The 13,781-nt window shown below is 46.5% G+C and overlaps 7 protein-coding genes across 7 annotated transcripts; 2 read left to right on the top strand and 5 right to left on the bottom strand.

Moving 5' to 3' along the window:
• Nucleotides 1-7: 7 nt before the first annotated feature.
• DEU56DRAFT_911336 (uncharacterized protein) lies at nucleotides 8-624 on the bottom strand (the record flags this gene model as incomplete). The annotated part of the gene is made up of 3 exons (XM_041357283.1): nucleotides 8-315; nucleotides 368-437; nucleotides 487-624. 3 exons carry the CDS (start codon nucleotides 622-624, stop codon nucleotides 8-10), a joined length of 516 nt encoding a protein of 171 aa, XP_041209785.1.
• Nucleotides 625-848: 224 nt separating this feature from the next.
• DEU56DRAFT_911335 (uncharacterized protein) lies at nucleotides 849-1,197 on the top strand (the record flags this gene model as incomplete). The annotated part of the gene is made up of 3 exons (XM_041357282.1): nucleotides 849-945; nucleotides 995-1,078; nucleotides 1,139-1,197. The coding sequence occupies 3 exons, from the start codon at nucleotides 849-851 to the stop codon at nucleotides 1,195-1,197; spliced, it is 240 nt and encodes a 79-aa protein (XP_041209784.1).
• Nucleotides 1,198-2,065: 868 nt separating this feature from the next.
• Nucleotides 2,066-4,162, bottom strand: DEU56DRAFT_754948 (uncharacterized protein; the record flags this gene model as incomplete). Its single annotated transcript, XM_041349870.1, has 8 exons — nucleotides 2,066-2,106; nucleotides 2,168-2,179; nucleotides 2,314-2,807; nucleotides 2,855-3,011; nucleotides 3,290-3,369; nucleotides 3,444-3,463; nucleotides 3,495-3,833; nucleotides 3,929-4,162. The coding sequence occupies 8 exons, from the start codon at nucleotides 4,160-4,162 to the stop codon at nucleotides 2,066-2,068; spliced, it is 1,377 nt and encodes a 458-aa protein (XP_041209783.1).
• Nucleotides 4,163-4,518: 356 nt separating this feature from the next.
• On the bottom strand, nucleotides 4,519-4,985 carry DEU56DRAFT_754947 (uncharacterized protein; the record flags this gene model as incomplete). Its single annotated transcript, XM_041349869.1, has 2 exons — nucleotides 4,519-4,687; nucleotides 4,759-4,985. 2 exons carry the CDS (start codon nucleotides 4,983-4,985, stop codon nucleotides 4,519-4,521), a joined length of 396 nt encoding a protein of 131 aa, XP_041209782.1.
• An 828-nt stretch (nucleotides 4,986-5,813) lies between these two features.
• DEU56DRAFT_911333 (uncharacterized protein) lies at nucleotides 5,814-7,584 on the bottom strand (the record flags this gene model as incomplete). Its single annotated transcript, XM_041357281.1, has 5 exons — nucleotides 5,814-6,422; nucleotides 6,482-6,607; nucleotides 6,661-6,921; nucleotides 6,979-7,338; nucleotides 7,414-7,584. The coding sequence occupies 5 exons, from the start codon at nucleotides 7,582-7,584 to the stop codon at nucleotides 5,814-5,816; spliced, it is 1,527 nt and encodes a 508-aa protein (XP_041209781.1).
• A 1,260-nt stretch (nucleotides 7,585-8,844) lies between these two features.
• DEU56DRAFT_734228 (uncharacterized protein) lies at nucleotides 8,845-11,990 on the bottom strand (the record flags this gene model as incomplete). Its single annotated transcript, XM_041348371.1, has 11 exons — nucleotides 8,845-9,285; nucleotides 9,340-9,657; nucleotides 9,719-9,928; nucleotides 9,977-10,156; nucleotides 10,208-10,304; nucleotides 10,356-10,516; nucleotides 10,571-10,772; nucleotides 10,832-11,028; nucleotides 11,092-11,280; nucleotides 11,346-11,564; nucleotides 11,625-11,990. The coding sequence occupies 11 exons, from the start codon at nucleotides 11,988-11,990 to the stop codon at nucleotides 8,845-8,847; spliced, it is 2,580 nt and encodes an 859-aa protein (XP_041209780.1).
• Nucleotides 11,991-13,040: 1,050 nt separating this feature from the next.
• Nucleotides 13,041-13,717, top strand: DEU56DRAFT_870760 (uncharacterized protein; the record flags this gene model as incomplete). The annotated part of the gene is made up of 4 exons (XM_041355656.1): nucleotides 13,041-13,061; nucleotides 13,133-13,296; nucleotides 13,348-13,434; nucleotides 13,519-13,717. 4 exons carry the CDS (start codon nucleotides 13,041-13,043, stop codon nucleotides 13,715-13,717), a joined length of 471 nt encoding a protein of 156 aa, XP_041209779.1.
• Nucleotides 13,718-13,781: the final 64 nt, after the last annotated feature.

The following is a 13,781-nucleotide window of genomic DNA, read 5'->3' as shown; positions in this document are numbered from 1 at the left end:
TTAGGGGTTAAGTGGACCCGAGCGGGTCTGACGTATAGGATGTCCGACGAATACAGGAGGAGTGGAGGAGTGGAGGAGTGGACGAGCGGACGACATGAGTGGGATCCGACGAATAGGACATCCGACGAATAGGACGTCCGACGAATAGGAGATCCGAGGTATGCAGGAGGAGGACCGATGAATAGGACGTCCGACGTATATGGGAAACAGGGCAGATCCTGCTGAGGGGTATGTCCGGTGGAGACTGGGATGCGGAGTTATCCTGCCGAGGGGTAGGGATAGGGTTAAGGTATAGCTTGGCTACATTTCGGAGGTCTGGACATTGTTTGTTGGGAGAGATGGGATATGATTCAGGGGCTCAGTGTACGGTATATGACAGAAATGACAAGTCCGGGAATAGGACCATCCCCGGACCCATACTCCTTGGCTACATGAGACTACCTGGATGTTAGATAAGAAAAAACACAAAAAAAGAAAAATACATACCACAAGTGTACCAACCTGTTTTCCCAGAGCTGAGTGTCTGGGACTTGGGGGAATCTGCCAGGTGGCACTGATGATGGGCATGATCTGGGCAGTGAATGCCTTGAGATCGGTCAAAGAGTTGTCAACTGGAGTAGACATGATGAGTGAGTTGAGAGATTTAAAGATCTTGAAATCAGATTGAAATCAGTTATCAGAAAGATGAAGTTTCAAAACAAACAACACATTTGATGGACGATCTATAAAATCATTGATTGATTGTGTTTGTTTGGTCATGGTTCAACTTTCGGCAATTGCCGGTTTTGTGTTGAACTTTGAAGTTTTTTCAATTATCAGTCAACAAGTCAATCAATTCCCCACACAACATGAGCCCTCAGTCAACCGTGCAATTTAATGACCCTCCAGTGACCGACTACAATTCAATGGATGTGGATGAGTCATTTGTGTCCCAGGTATCACTAGGTATGTTGTATTCTTATCATGCCTTATCTATTTACCAGGTATCCCTTAGATGACTTATACCTTGGGTCAGATGATGACATAGAATATGATTCTGTGTCATCCGGACCACCGGATGCGTTGGCTGCAATACCCAGTACATTTATACATTGATTAGAATCAGGGATCACCTTGCATGCTCACTTCACCCTTGAAGATCAATCACCTCCGGCTCAGGCTGATGATTCTGGCTGTATCATTGATCCAGACTTGTAGCTCGGGCCTGAGGATGATGTCATTGATGTTGATGAGTTGCCAAATTCTGCTGATCCTCCCATGTTTGCTCCGGCAACCTCAGAAGTATCTATGTCATGTGAGTCCATTCATTCCAGACGATTATCAATACTTATTTTATCTCCCAAGCAGACAAAAAATCTACTGAACTTCATTCAGAGCAGCTGGAGCTCAATAACGAAGATTTATGTTTGATGAGCCAGGAGTTCCGACCATTTGGGTCATACCAACATACAGGGTTTGAGTATCTGACTTAGTGAATCATTTATCTTTGTACTAATTGTTCTGGAAGTGAAATCCGTCCAAGATCGACTCACCAATTACAAACACCGTACTGGGGATCTTCCTGATCCTTCAACACTACTACTCGAGGCCGAGAGACCCTTCCAGACGGCTTGGGCAGATACTTCCGACAAACTTAGAAAAGCTGATGCAGACCTCCAGAGGTTGCAAAGAGCTCAAAAGATGACTCTTGAGATGCTCAAGGTAGTAGATTCCATAATCAGTCAGTTTGAAGATCAGATTTAAATGTCAATTACTGAATTTCTGATAGTATTCAACTCATATGTAAACTTCTGAATTTTCATTAACATTCCACCTAAGTATAATTCTCACTTTCCCTCACCAAGTTCCAAGTCTCAAATACCAAAGTATAATTTTCGCTTTGGCTCACCAAATCCCGTATGTTGAACACGGAAGTTCAATCTCGATGGTCAGTCCTCGATATTTGACGGTTGGGTCTCGATAGTCGGGCCTCAATAATTGATAATTGGGTCTTGATATTCGGTGATCAGAACTCGATAGGAAATCGATAGTCGGGCCTCAATCTTCAATATTCGGATGTCGATATTCAATAATCGGAACTCAATAGTCGGGCCTCGATAGTTGGGCCTCAATATTCAATATTCAGATCAGTATCAAAAACAGAAGTTCAATTCTGACTTTGGCTCACTGAGTCCCGATTCTTGAGCAACAAATAGATATTGAGTAACATTGACATGTACATAAAGGCAGGCAGTGTAGTATAAGTCCATTACTTCTTTCTCCTCGCTCTAGTCACTTGAGGGCTAGTGTCCAATGGCTGTTGTGTTGACTTACTCCGGGTTGTCCTCACCAATGGCTCAATCACTGCTTTCTTTCCCCGCATGTTCTTCGGCGCTGGCGACCTATTGATTCCTTTGGTTGCACCATCCTCCTGAACATTGCCGGTGACTCTCTCAGTCAGCCCAGCCAGGAGGTCGCCCATTCGCAATGTCAGCAGTGCACCAGTTTTCCATGCATTGACCGGGTGAGGCTTTGTAATTGCACGTGGGACTGCTGTCCCTTCATGTGCTGTTGAAGGACCAGGCTCTGTTCTGGGTCTCTTTTGCGGGGATCTACCTTCCACTGCGTCATCATCAGCATCATCCTCCATGTGATGAAAGTCACCCTCGGGATTACTCTCGGGATCACTGTCAGTTTCGGTCGCTGAATTCCAAGGCCTTAGGATCATATCTCTGCTGACTTTACGAGTCCGATGAGAAGGTGAATTCCCAGATACAACCGAGGCTACCATGTCCCCATCTCTGTTCTTCCATCTCTGTTCTTCCATGCTTTGAACAGGAATATTGGACCATTGCCTTTCTCCTGCCGAGCATACCAGAAATTCAGTAAGGCGGTTGTGTCCAAATGTTGCAACTTCGAAGGCTCCTTCAAGTCCACATCCACCGGAACATACTTTCTTGCCACAAAGTCATCCTGACTTTGTATGATGGCGCTCCATGGCACAACTGCCTTGTCAATCCCGGAACAAATACCTGTATACATGCATTCAACAAATTTTTGGGTGTTGCGAAGATAGACTCATGATAGTGCTATGTAAGAAATGCCCTGACTATGGCCTTCTTCTCCTCGAGTTTCATTTTGGTGATGTCTGGAAGCACCGGCATCCCATCTCCATCGGTTTTGAGTTTAAAAACAAGCTTTCTGATTCTCTTTTGACCTCCCTTCACCTGTCACCCTCCATCCTGTGCCCCGGCACCTATCATCATGAAGATCAATCAATTACTTCCAGTAGTGAGATTCAAACACTCACCAAACTGTTCCTGTGCGTACCCCTGCCAAACTGGCTCGATGTCCTCCCAGTCCTTTGTCTTCATGAACTGTCCCCATCTCCTAATGCCTCATTATCATCGTGCCTGCATGAAATGTATTGAGATCAAAGATCTGCGATGACAAAATTGACTTACATCCCGAACAGCACCTCTCCCTATTCATTCTTCCACACCGACATCACAAACACGCTCATCCCCGCATTGCCTCCACATCTCCTTTGAAAAGTGCTCTATATATGCTGGTCCCTTCTTACGAGCCACTTGTGCTTGTATCTTGGGAGGCAGAAAGTTGTTCGACCATTCTTCGGCTGTTTCCTTCGCCTTCTCCAACTCATTGTCGGACAATTCAGCCATGACTCTCTTTACAGCCGCCTGATAATGCTTGAACATACCGGGACCTCCTGGCTTTGCCCCGGACTCATTCTCAATCCTCTTCAGCACCTCTTCCCACTTCTGCTGGTAGATCACTTGCCTAGGAGTCCATTTCCTCCCATACTTTATCATGTCCTTCCTCTCCTTTTTTTTCTTGTTGTTGAACAATCATGTCTTGTACATCTGAGAGTTCATGGAAGAATAAGATGTTCAAATTTTAGTTTTTCAACAAAGCAAGGATGAATCACCTGCTTCCTCTTCTTCCATTGTGCTTGGTCGACCTTGGGAGCAAATAGCCTGGCAGCCCTAGCTATGGCAGTGAAAACTGCCCGCTTCTCATTCCTTTTCGCCAAAGTCCACTCAGGAAGGTAGTTCTTCAACTCCGAAATTTCATTTTCCATGAGCTTCTGTGTCTGTGGTTGATGCACCCTATGTCTTCCAGAAGTGGAAGTCAACTGAGTGGAATGACCTGATCTTGCCATTGTGAATGAGATTGCAGAAAGGGCTGAGGATGAGCAAGGTGGAAGTAATAATGGTGACAAGCTGAACTTTGAGCAAAGCCTAACAGTAGGTTAATTGACCCATATTGGACACAATTCCATTAATGGAAATGAATTTGTAATGACACATCAAGACTGCATAACATCACATTGCAATAACAATTTATTCACATTCCTGAGCTAATGTTTTGCTTGCAGCCTTAGAAAATAAGATGAAGATAGGTAGATGCACCCCACTGCAAAAATCCCACAGGGTAGAAGCAAGGGGCAGCAAAGGTAGGAAAACTTGGGTCAAGGTCCCACTTGCAAGCACAAAAGACATGCCTACAGGTCCATGCCTAACTCTCCCCCAGAATCACCAACACTTCAGCCTGTTGAGGCACCACCTCTTTGGGAAGACATTCCTGACAATACTTACAAGCATGACTAAGGCTCATTTGAGCCTTTGCAACTCCCAAAAACCATGGCAAGTTCATGTAAAATGTTGCATTGTAATTCAAATGATAGCTAAGTATAACAGATGCAGAGTCAGAACGACTACCTCAGGCAATGGCTGCCAAGGCAGGAATCATATCTACATCACCTCCTGGATCGAGCAGCTCCACCAGAAGATAGGAGATGTGCCGTCTGCGACCAGGATGGGGTCTACAAATGTCAAGATTGTCTTGGGGAGCCACTCTATTGCACTGGCTGTTGCAGAAGTCAACATCGTTGCAATCCCTTCCACTGGATCAGTTAATGGAATGGTCAATTCTTCGAGCAAAGTTGTCTTACTCACGTCAGACTCGTCATACACCTCGGTCATGAGGGCAAACAATGTCCAGTACTTACAGATAGGTGGGATTTGTTCAATGAAGATGAACCTGAAGACCAGCTTGAGCCTGAAGATCTACCATCTGTGTCGGGACCCGAGTTCCAGCCGAAGGAAAACATTATGGTCATTGTTGTGTCGGAAATTTCCAGGGACCATTTCAAGGCCTCATAATACATTTTAAGGCCTGATTTTCACACACTGTATTTTAAGGCATTGCAATGATGGAGATAATATTTAATGGCGCCTTAAAAGGTCATTGTTCCCACCTTATGATGCCTTAAAAGGGTACCCCTCACGGGGAATATCATGTAAGCTTTGCAAGGTCTTGAAAGGGTTGGCGCAAAAATTGAAGATAAAAATAGGTTTTCCAATGTTCCCGGATGTATTCCAATCTTGACCGATCATTATCTAATGCTATCTAATCATATTGTAATCGTAATCACTTTATCTAATCGTATTCCAATCTTGATCATCATTATCTAATGCTACCTATTACTATTTTAACTTCGACCATTTTATTTGAAGTTGAACTATTGTACTTGGAGGGATTCGAACGCTCGCCATTAGCATTATTTGAAGTATTATAATTCATAGTACTCACCGGCATAGTTACCGCTTGGTTATTAGGCCTCAGAATACCTTGAAACCTGCTTCGCTATATAGGGTATTTGAGTACCTTATAAGGATACTACTGAGATTGTCAGAATTCCGACAAGAAACAAACATAATTCAACCTATGCGTGTAAAATGAGATACAACAAATCTAAGAGCCTTACGAAGACACAACAAAATACGACGTAGCGACGACAAGATCATATATCAGCGCTTTCCCCTCCCTTTTCCCTTAGGTCCAGGTTTACTAGCAACTTCCCGGTTGCTGCCACCATGACGAGTAACACGCTTGACTGGTTCAGGCTCGGGTGCATGGGCTGGCTCACCGGAAGCAGTGCGAACTCGAGGTTGATGAGCAGACACACTGCGAATTGCTGATGCGGTTGTCTCAGCGACGGCGCCACTGTCCAGCGTCAACTGACTAACACCCAACTGCAACTGTGCAGTTGCAGATGTGGACGGACCATGGTTGACGGATATGGAAGCGCGGTAACTGGAGGCGACATCGACCACTGCTGAGCTAGTAGGGAGGGAAGTGAGAGCAGACGGTATCTGAACGGGAGCATCAAGCTCATCTAGGAGGTCATCCTCCCATGTTCGAGCTTGAGTGGCAGAAGGAAAGTCGTCAGAAGTTGGTACTAGACTGCGACTGGTAACGTCAAAGACCTCCTTGTTGAAGAAATCTATGACACTACAGGCCCATGGTGTGCGCTTGAACAAGCGCTCCAAGTAGAAATTGTAGTCTGCTTGATAACTGATCTTGGTCTCTGCGCCAGTCGCAGTGAACTCAGGATCATGCGTCAACAAAAACCGAGCCTATGAATTGGAGTAATCAGTAGTAGAAAATGACAATATAAGACAACGCGCTCGCTCACCATAACTGCAGCACCTGCAATTAAACCTTCAGTGACACATTGTGCATTGCAGCGCTGTCCTCTAGCCTTCTGACCCTTGGTCTTTCCAGAAAGGATCTTTTTCCCATACATTTCAACACGAATGATCTGGAATGAATGTTGTCAGCATACCGGTCTTTCATATTAGAGTGTGTACTTACTTTGACAAGTACAGGATTCTTGAGGAACTCCTTGGCCACCATGGTGTCTGGCCTCGCAAACAGAATGGGTGCCAGCCGAATGTACTCTCCCTCGCCATTCTTCTTCAGCAGATGAAGTAGATCGTGGTCGTCCCGCTTTCTGGTATCTGTCTGAGATGAAAAGAGAGTGGGATCGAGCTTGAGTGTTGAGAAGATGAGACTTGCACAGCTCTTGATAGTATGCACAATATTTGACCGCTCAGCACTAACTGCGGCACGAAACTGAGAAGAAATATCAGGTAAGTAGGTTGTAGGACAGAAAGAGGTGAAAGAACGTACCAGAGAATCAAATGCCGTATATTTCTCCATGGATTTGTGCAAGTCCTTGGACACACAGTTATATAATTCCGCCATGGCACCATTGAGTTTGGCCTCAGGAGATGCCCAACGTGTAGGACTATGTGGGTCATTGTCAGGCTGAGGAGTTGTTGGGAAGACGCCAGGGATGACCCAGAAATGATAGAACAACGTGTACTTCTTCCCTTCGGCAGTGATTTTCATGTCGAGAGCGGATGTCTTATTGAGTGCACGGTTACGGCTGCGGGCAGGAACAGTAGCCGAGAGCACAAGGTAGTCCTTCTTGAGAGCTTTGAACTCAACTCGTAGTGAGTTGTATGCTTGCTGTGCAGTTTCGAGTGCCTAATTATTAGATACATTGAGATTACGTCAGGTCGAGTAATAGAATAGCAGAATGAATGTACTTGCCTTGTGAACCTCGTGCATGGGTGCTTCCGGTCGAGGGACAGTGAGGATTGTCCTCAATGTTTCAAGCTCATCGCCGCTTGGGTCTTCGCCGTCTGATGCTTCGTCGACATCACTAACGGCATCATTCTCGGCCTCAAAGTTCTCGCCATCAGAATCATCGAAAGTCTGAATCTGGGGCATTTTGAAACTAAGGCTGTGATGAGCTGTTACTAGTGAGGATCGTTGACGGTACAGAAACAAACCTGCGTGCTCCAAGGTTATAAGGAGAATGCTATCCTTGCGTCGGTTATTGATGTGGTGCTGCTGACGTCTATTGGCATGATGATGAGCGGTGATAATGATAGCGAGATACATTAACAAAACTTACCCGTGCATCAATGCATCAAATTGCACCCTTCGTACGTACTTTGACACGAGCAGTATACCGAAAAAGCATTAGCCGACAATGATGCGTAAAGATACCAATAGGCTTACCATGAGTGACCTGTCCAAAAACCGCCTGGTGCTCTTTGTGGTGTCTCATAAAGCGGACTCAGAAGGCTCTAAGGTGGGGCGCTGATGAGCATCGTGGAAGATGCAGCGCAGGGGCCTCGAGGCAACATGCATGGTTATTACTGCTGTTGCGGTTGAGTTGCTGGCGAGATTGGAGGAGATCCATAGGGAGGGGGGTGATTGAGGCTGTGACCGTCGTTAACAGTGCTGTTGCTGCTGCTGCTGCTGCTGCTGCTGCTGCTGTTGTTGTTGGTGCGGCGGCGGCAGTTTCTGGTTGTGGTTGCAGTTGTTCGCGAGATTGGAGGAGATAGAGAGGGAGGGGGGTTACAGAGGCCGTGACCGTCATGAACAGTGCTGCTGCTGTTGCTGTTGCTGTTGCTGCTGCTGCTGCTGCTGCTGCTGCTGCTGCTGTTGTTGTGGCGGTGGCGGTTTTTGGTTGTGGTTGTGGTTGTCGGCGAGATTGGAGGAGATAGAGAGGGAGGGGGGTCACAGAGGCCGCGACTGTCACGAACAATGCTGCTGCTGCTGTTGTTGCAGTGGTGGCGGTTTTTGGTTGTGGTTGTGGTTGTCAGCGAGATTGGAGGAGATAGAGAGGGAGGGGGGTTACAGAGGCCGCGACTGTCACGAACAGTGCTGCTGCCGCTGTTGTTGCTGTTGTTGCTGCTGCTGTTGTTGATGCTGCTGCTGCATCTGTTGTTGTTGCGGCGGTGGCGGTTTTTGGTTGTGGTTGTGGTTATTGGCGAGATTGGAGGAGATAGAGAGGGAGGGGGGGTAACAGAGGCCGCGAACGCCATGAACTGTGCTGCTGCTGTTGGTGTTGGTGTTGTTGTTGTTGTTGTTGTTGCTGCTGCTGTGGTTGCGGTTGCGGTTGCGGTTGTGATTGTGATTGGTTGGCTAGTTAATGAAGTCAGAATAGTAGACACGAAATTCGAGTAATACTTACATGTGTCAACGCGCCCAGGTCTTCATACGGACGAACATATCACTATCAACATGTTCGACAACCAAATACTCGCCTTGGTGTTGAGGATCGGGAGACAAAAGGGCTCCTCGAATGAAGGACTTGAGCGGGACAATAATTGAATCAGCTCTGGGGACTGCTTTGACCCGAGTAAGCCTCAGGTCTCGGTCAATCCTGCGTGAACCGCCAACAATCCCAGCGGTATAAGGCTGAACGAGTGCGAATTGAAAAGCGCCAACATCTGGAACTTCACATTTAAACATTAGTATGAGCCGTACGAAGATGGCCCTTTCTGCGGTAAGCTGGATGAGCGCACAATCGAAGCGCGGGTGTCCATGGAAAGATGGATTGCACCAGAGGTGGTCTGTTGACTGCCTCCAGTCAACGGCATTCTCATAATTAACCTTGACGTAGCGATGCTCATAGATCTGAATGATATATCATAATAAGTTAGTGTGATGAAGAACAATCAATCTACGTACCTGGAAATCAGCCGGAATGGTCACCCATCTCGTCAACTGGTACCCATAGGTTGGCAGTGACGTGTTGATGAAATCAGTAAATTTCCTGCGGAAGCCTTGAAATGCTCGATCCTGGACGCCCAGCCTCATTTCAATATCCTGGATAGTAGAGCAATTTTGAGGAGAGCCGAGCTTGATGTGTCCATCAAAGGCAATGTGGCCAATGTCATCCTCATCCGCGGATTCACCCAAGGCCTGCAGGCGATGCTGTTCGTCGAGTGTATCCACACGTCCTCGCAAAAGCAAGGACGCGCATTTATGGTGATCCACACGAAGTATCTACAATTGTACATAACATATTAACGGTATAATAGCATGAAAAATGAATGAATGCGCATACCTGTTTAGCAACATCTTTGCCGTTTGAGCGACGAAGATAGGCTGTTTTGAGGGGACCGTGGAGTTTTTCATTAGGGCGCGTACTGAAATTACGCGCTGCACCTTTCCTTGTGATATCGCGTCGTGCGTGTATCCAAATATGTGCCTTCGGGAAGTTCCAGTCTGTCTTGAGACCTTCAATGGATGAAGTTGTAGCATATTCCACATAGTCCTGAGATCTAGTCAGTAAGGATAATTCAATGAAAAGTGAAAAGGTCACCTTGAGAGCAGCATCAAAGGCAAGGAATTCGGCATCTAACATTGCAAGTGTCTGCTCTGTATGCACGTCAAGCCCGATCAAGCTGTCCAGCTGTAAATAGCTGCAAATGACACGAAGAAGGCGATAGCCTTCTGAGCTGGCCCTGCGTGTCAAAACGGAGAGCGCTGCATAGAACGCTTGCTTTACAATAGTTAGCCAAGCATATCTATTAATACTCTTGTTTGTACTTACCATGACCAGATCGCGCTTCTTGTTACCATCGGTAAATGTGACGTGGATGACGGTCGTGAAATGAGTGAGATGACACCATCGAGGGAACTCCTCGACACTGAAAGTAGGTGTAGAGTGATGTCAATACAGTAGAGACAAAGAAACTTACAATTTCTCAACTGCCGCTTGGGCTTCACGTCCAAGATCATCAAGAATCGTCTTTAACTCTCCCAACAAATGGTGCCCTCCCATACCGCTATGCACTGTATGCAACCTGTCAATGCTCAGTGCATCGTGAGGGTCGGAGCGCTCAATAGACCAGAATACATTCTGAATGTAATGTGTTAGTAGAATAGATTAGTAGAATGTAAACGCATGACTTACAGTAACCGGGCGTAATCCTAGCACTTTCAAAAGCTGCTCGCCTTGAGTTTTGTTGCGTCTGTAAACCTCGAGCGCAGCCTGCGCATCCTTTGGGGACCTGATTGCGAATGTCTTGGACAAGTCGGAAAGTTCTTCGAGAGGCACAAGGCACACGGGACATGGGCATTTGCATTGCACACCACGAATAAGAGACATCATGCATCTATTAACGATTGGAGGCTGTATGTGAGTCTAGTAGACATTAATAAGTGGCGCACTCACTGCTCTTCGTAATCTGCGGAAAGTATTAGTATTACAGGGAATAACCAGCGCATTATTTTGTCGTAGCACGTATACGAATATCCGGTCTTTGAATAGTGCGCGAGGTTGAAAAAAAGCTTGATGAGCGATTCGTGCCATACGACACGCTTAACGTTGATGTATCCCGGTTTCCCGTGTTCAGATGCTTCTTCGTCAATCTGCGATATAAATAATGTTATTCATAAGATTCAGTGGGGCATCACTGATGAGCGCTGACTCACAATTGGTAGCCAACCAACAACCCGACCACCGCCAATCCCCTCGCCATTTCGAATGTCCACGGGTAGATTTGCACAGCGAGCCACAACCGGGTATCCTTTCACAGTGCCATGCGAAGACAGCTTGGTCTTGTCTGCATACAGGATGAAGCAAAAAGGGGCAGCATTGGCGAGATCTGATGGGAGATGCGACTGATTACATAGACACGATCACTGCACATGAATATACATAAATATCGAACATAGTATTAACATACTTGGATATCCCACCACCGGTCCCCTGTCCACGGTTCACTGAAGAAACGCTCAAAGTTCGTTCCATTGTGTTTGTAGACGCGCTGCGCATCCCAAACAAAATATGGTGCGAGTAGCGGGTTTTCCAAAAGGTCAAGGGCCCAGTCCCATAACGGCCTTGCGTGTACCTCGAAAACTTGTTGCTCCTTCTTGTATGGTACCGTAATTTCATGTTTGGTAAACTATATAACAACCTAAGCAGTCAGACAAGTATCGCGCGTCGATTCAAAAAAAATACATACCGGTGTCAACTCGGCCGCAGCATTATCTAATGCCGTGCGAAGGTCGGCCTCATTTCTCAGTGTTACCTGAGTGCCGCCCTGTGCTATGCGAGAAATAAGACTGAGAAGCCTGTCAACATGGCCCTTATTGAGAGCAGCATCAAGCACGATTTCGGAGAACTCAAAATCTCCGCGCGATTGGAATGGGCGCCAAGGTACTTCGTCCGCAGGAGGTGCTCGTGTCTCTGGGATGACACCGAACTCCTCGAACTTTTGATAAAGTGTTTCACAGCCACTACGTGGGTGGAACTCAGTTTTGAACTCTTGAGGGTGTTCAAACTCCAATGCAGGCTGATGTGGGATGTTGGGAGCAGTGTTACTGGCCATGCTAGCATCAGATAGAACTGCGACATAGATAATAGTCACTGATTTGTTGAAAAATGAAGAGAGAAGTACATACCTGGGCTCTGAACATCCCCATTTCCAGCATCAAATTCAATGTGCTCGTCTGGGCCGGCTATAGGCGCTGAAGGATGTTCGAAGTGTCAGAGCAAACAAATCTAGTGGGATGATGACATACCTTGTGCTTGTGGTTCTGGATTTGCGGAGGAGTCATCTGTGATTATGCGCGATGGGCCAGCTGCTGCTGCTACAGCTGTCGTTCGTCGAGTTTTCTTGTAGCGTGCTGATCAAAATGATTGTCTCGAATATCAGTAAATAAATGCAAGCAATGGATCACCTGGACTCACACATCCGCTGATCTCTCTCATATTCTTGATTAAAAGCCTCTCGACCCTCCACATCGCGCATCTTGCACACTGATTCGTGCCGCTTGATGCCTTGGGACTTGTACATATTGCCGCAATGTGGGCACTGAGACCCACTAGTTAGCGTCTTCTCAGTGTAATTATACTTACCTCGGCTCGGGCGGTTCGGAGCCATGATTCAGACTATTAGACAGTATGAAAACAGTTTGTACACGTCGGTGTACAGGAGAGAAGGACGAGAAGAACTCGAGGTGATTGATTATTACATACGTTGATCTGACAAGGTCACATGATAATACTTGTCACAATACTCATAGCCCCTGTGACAAGGCCTTCTATTTTCTCCGCCGTCCTTAAAAGGCACTTACAAGGCACCTTGTGACGCATGTGACTAGAGTTGTAAGCCGGCAGCATTATAAAGGTCGTTTACCTTTTTCCGACATGACAAGTCCAGAGTTCATCACCTCCAGGTTCGATGCTGCAATTGTCCAAATGCCATGAGTCCAGACATTCAAATGTTTCGACATGGATTTTTCCCCACTTCATTTAACAAGCCAAAGACTTTGTTCACCTTCAGGGTGCTCGATGATTTTCTATTGGACAACCTTGAATGTGGGACCTCAGCGATGAACTATTACAGCAAGCTCTGGCGAATGACCTCAAGCAGAGCATGTTTCCACACCTTGTACCGGTAATGCTATATCTCTCTCATCTAAAGGACATTATATTGACAAAGCATGTGGCAAGGACCAATACTGAGAGCTTGCAAGAGTCGCCCGACAGTGGAGGGAGTTGAAGGCCATGAAATGGTATGGATTTGGGCATCATTCTGACAACCTGAATGCAGGTGATCTCGCATTATTTGGCCCCGCTTGTCCTCAGCCAGGGATCAATGTATCCTTGTCAGGGGATGAATCACTTGATGAGTGAGTCTCATTTGATACCGAAGTCACCTCAGCAATAATAACAACTCCAAGGTGGAAATACACCCAGTCATTTGTTATGGATGGAAATTTCAAAGCCAAACACCTGCATCCCATCAAGCCATTTGATGAAGTTTGGCTGTCAGATGGGTTGGGATTCATGGTGGGAAAGGACAGGTATAAAACACATCTTGCAGAGGCTGCCGACACTTTATAAAAATCAAGCTGCAACAATCACCAGGCAGTAAATCAAGCAAATGCGGCTCGGCACAAGCTGGAGTCCACGGGCATTGGGGGAGTAGCCTGTGCTCAACATGGTTGCTTTGTTCCTCACTCAATGGTAGATTTTCAGAAAGGCGAAAGGCAAGCCAACCCTGCCATTCAACATTCACAAGTTAACCATGCATCATTCACAGACAAATGAACATGGACTACGCCCTTTGTGAGGCTGCCCAGCACAACATGGAAGGCATCACCAGGGTGGTCAC

This window comes from Suillus clintonianus, assembly GCF_016758775.1.
Source record: "Suillus clintonianus strain FC179 chromosome Unknown DEU56scaffold_25, whole genome shotgun sequence".
Lineage (NCBI taxonomy): Eukaryota > Fungi > Basidiomycota > Agaricomycetes > Boletales > Suillaceae > Suillus > Suillus clintonianus.
The sequence above is the reverse complement of the archived record's forward strand: the minus strand, read 5'-3'. Positions and strand labels throughout refer to the sequence as shown.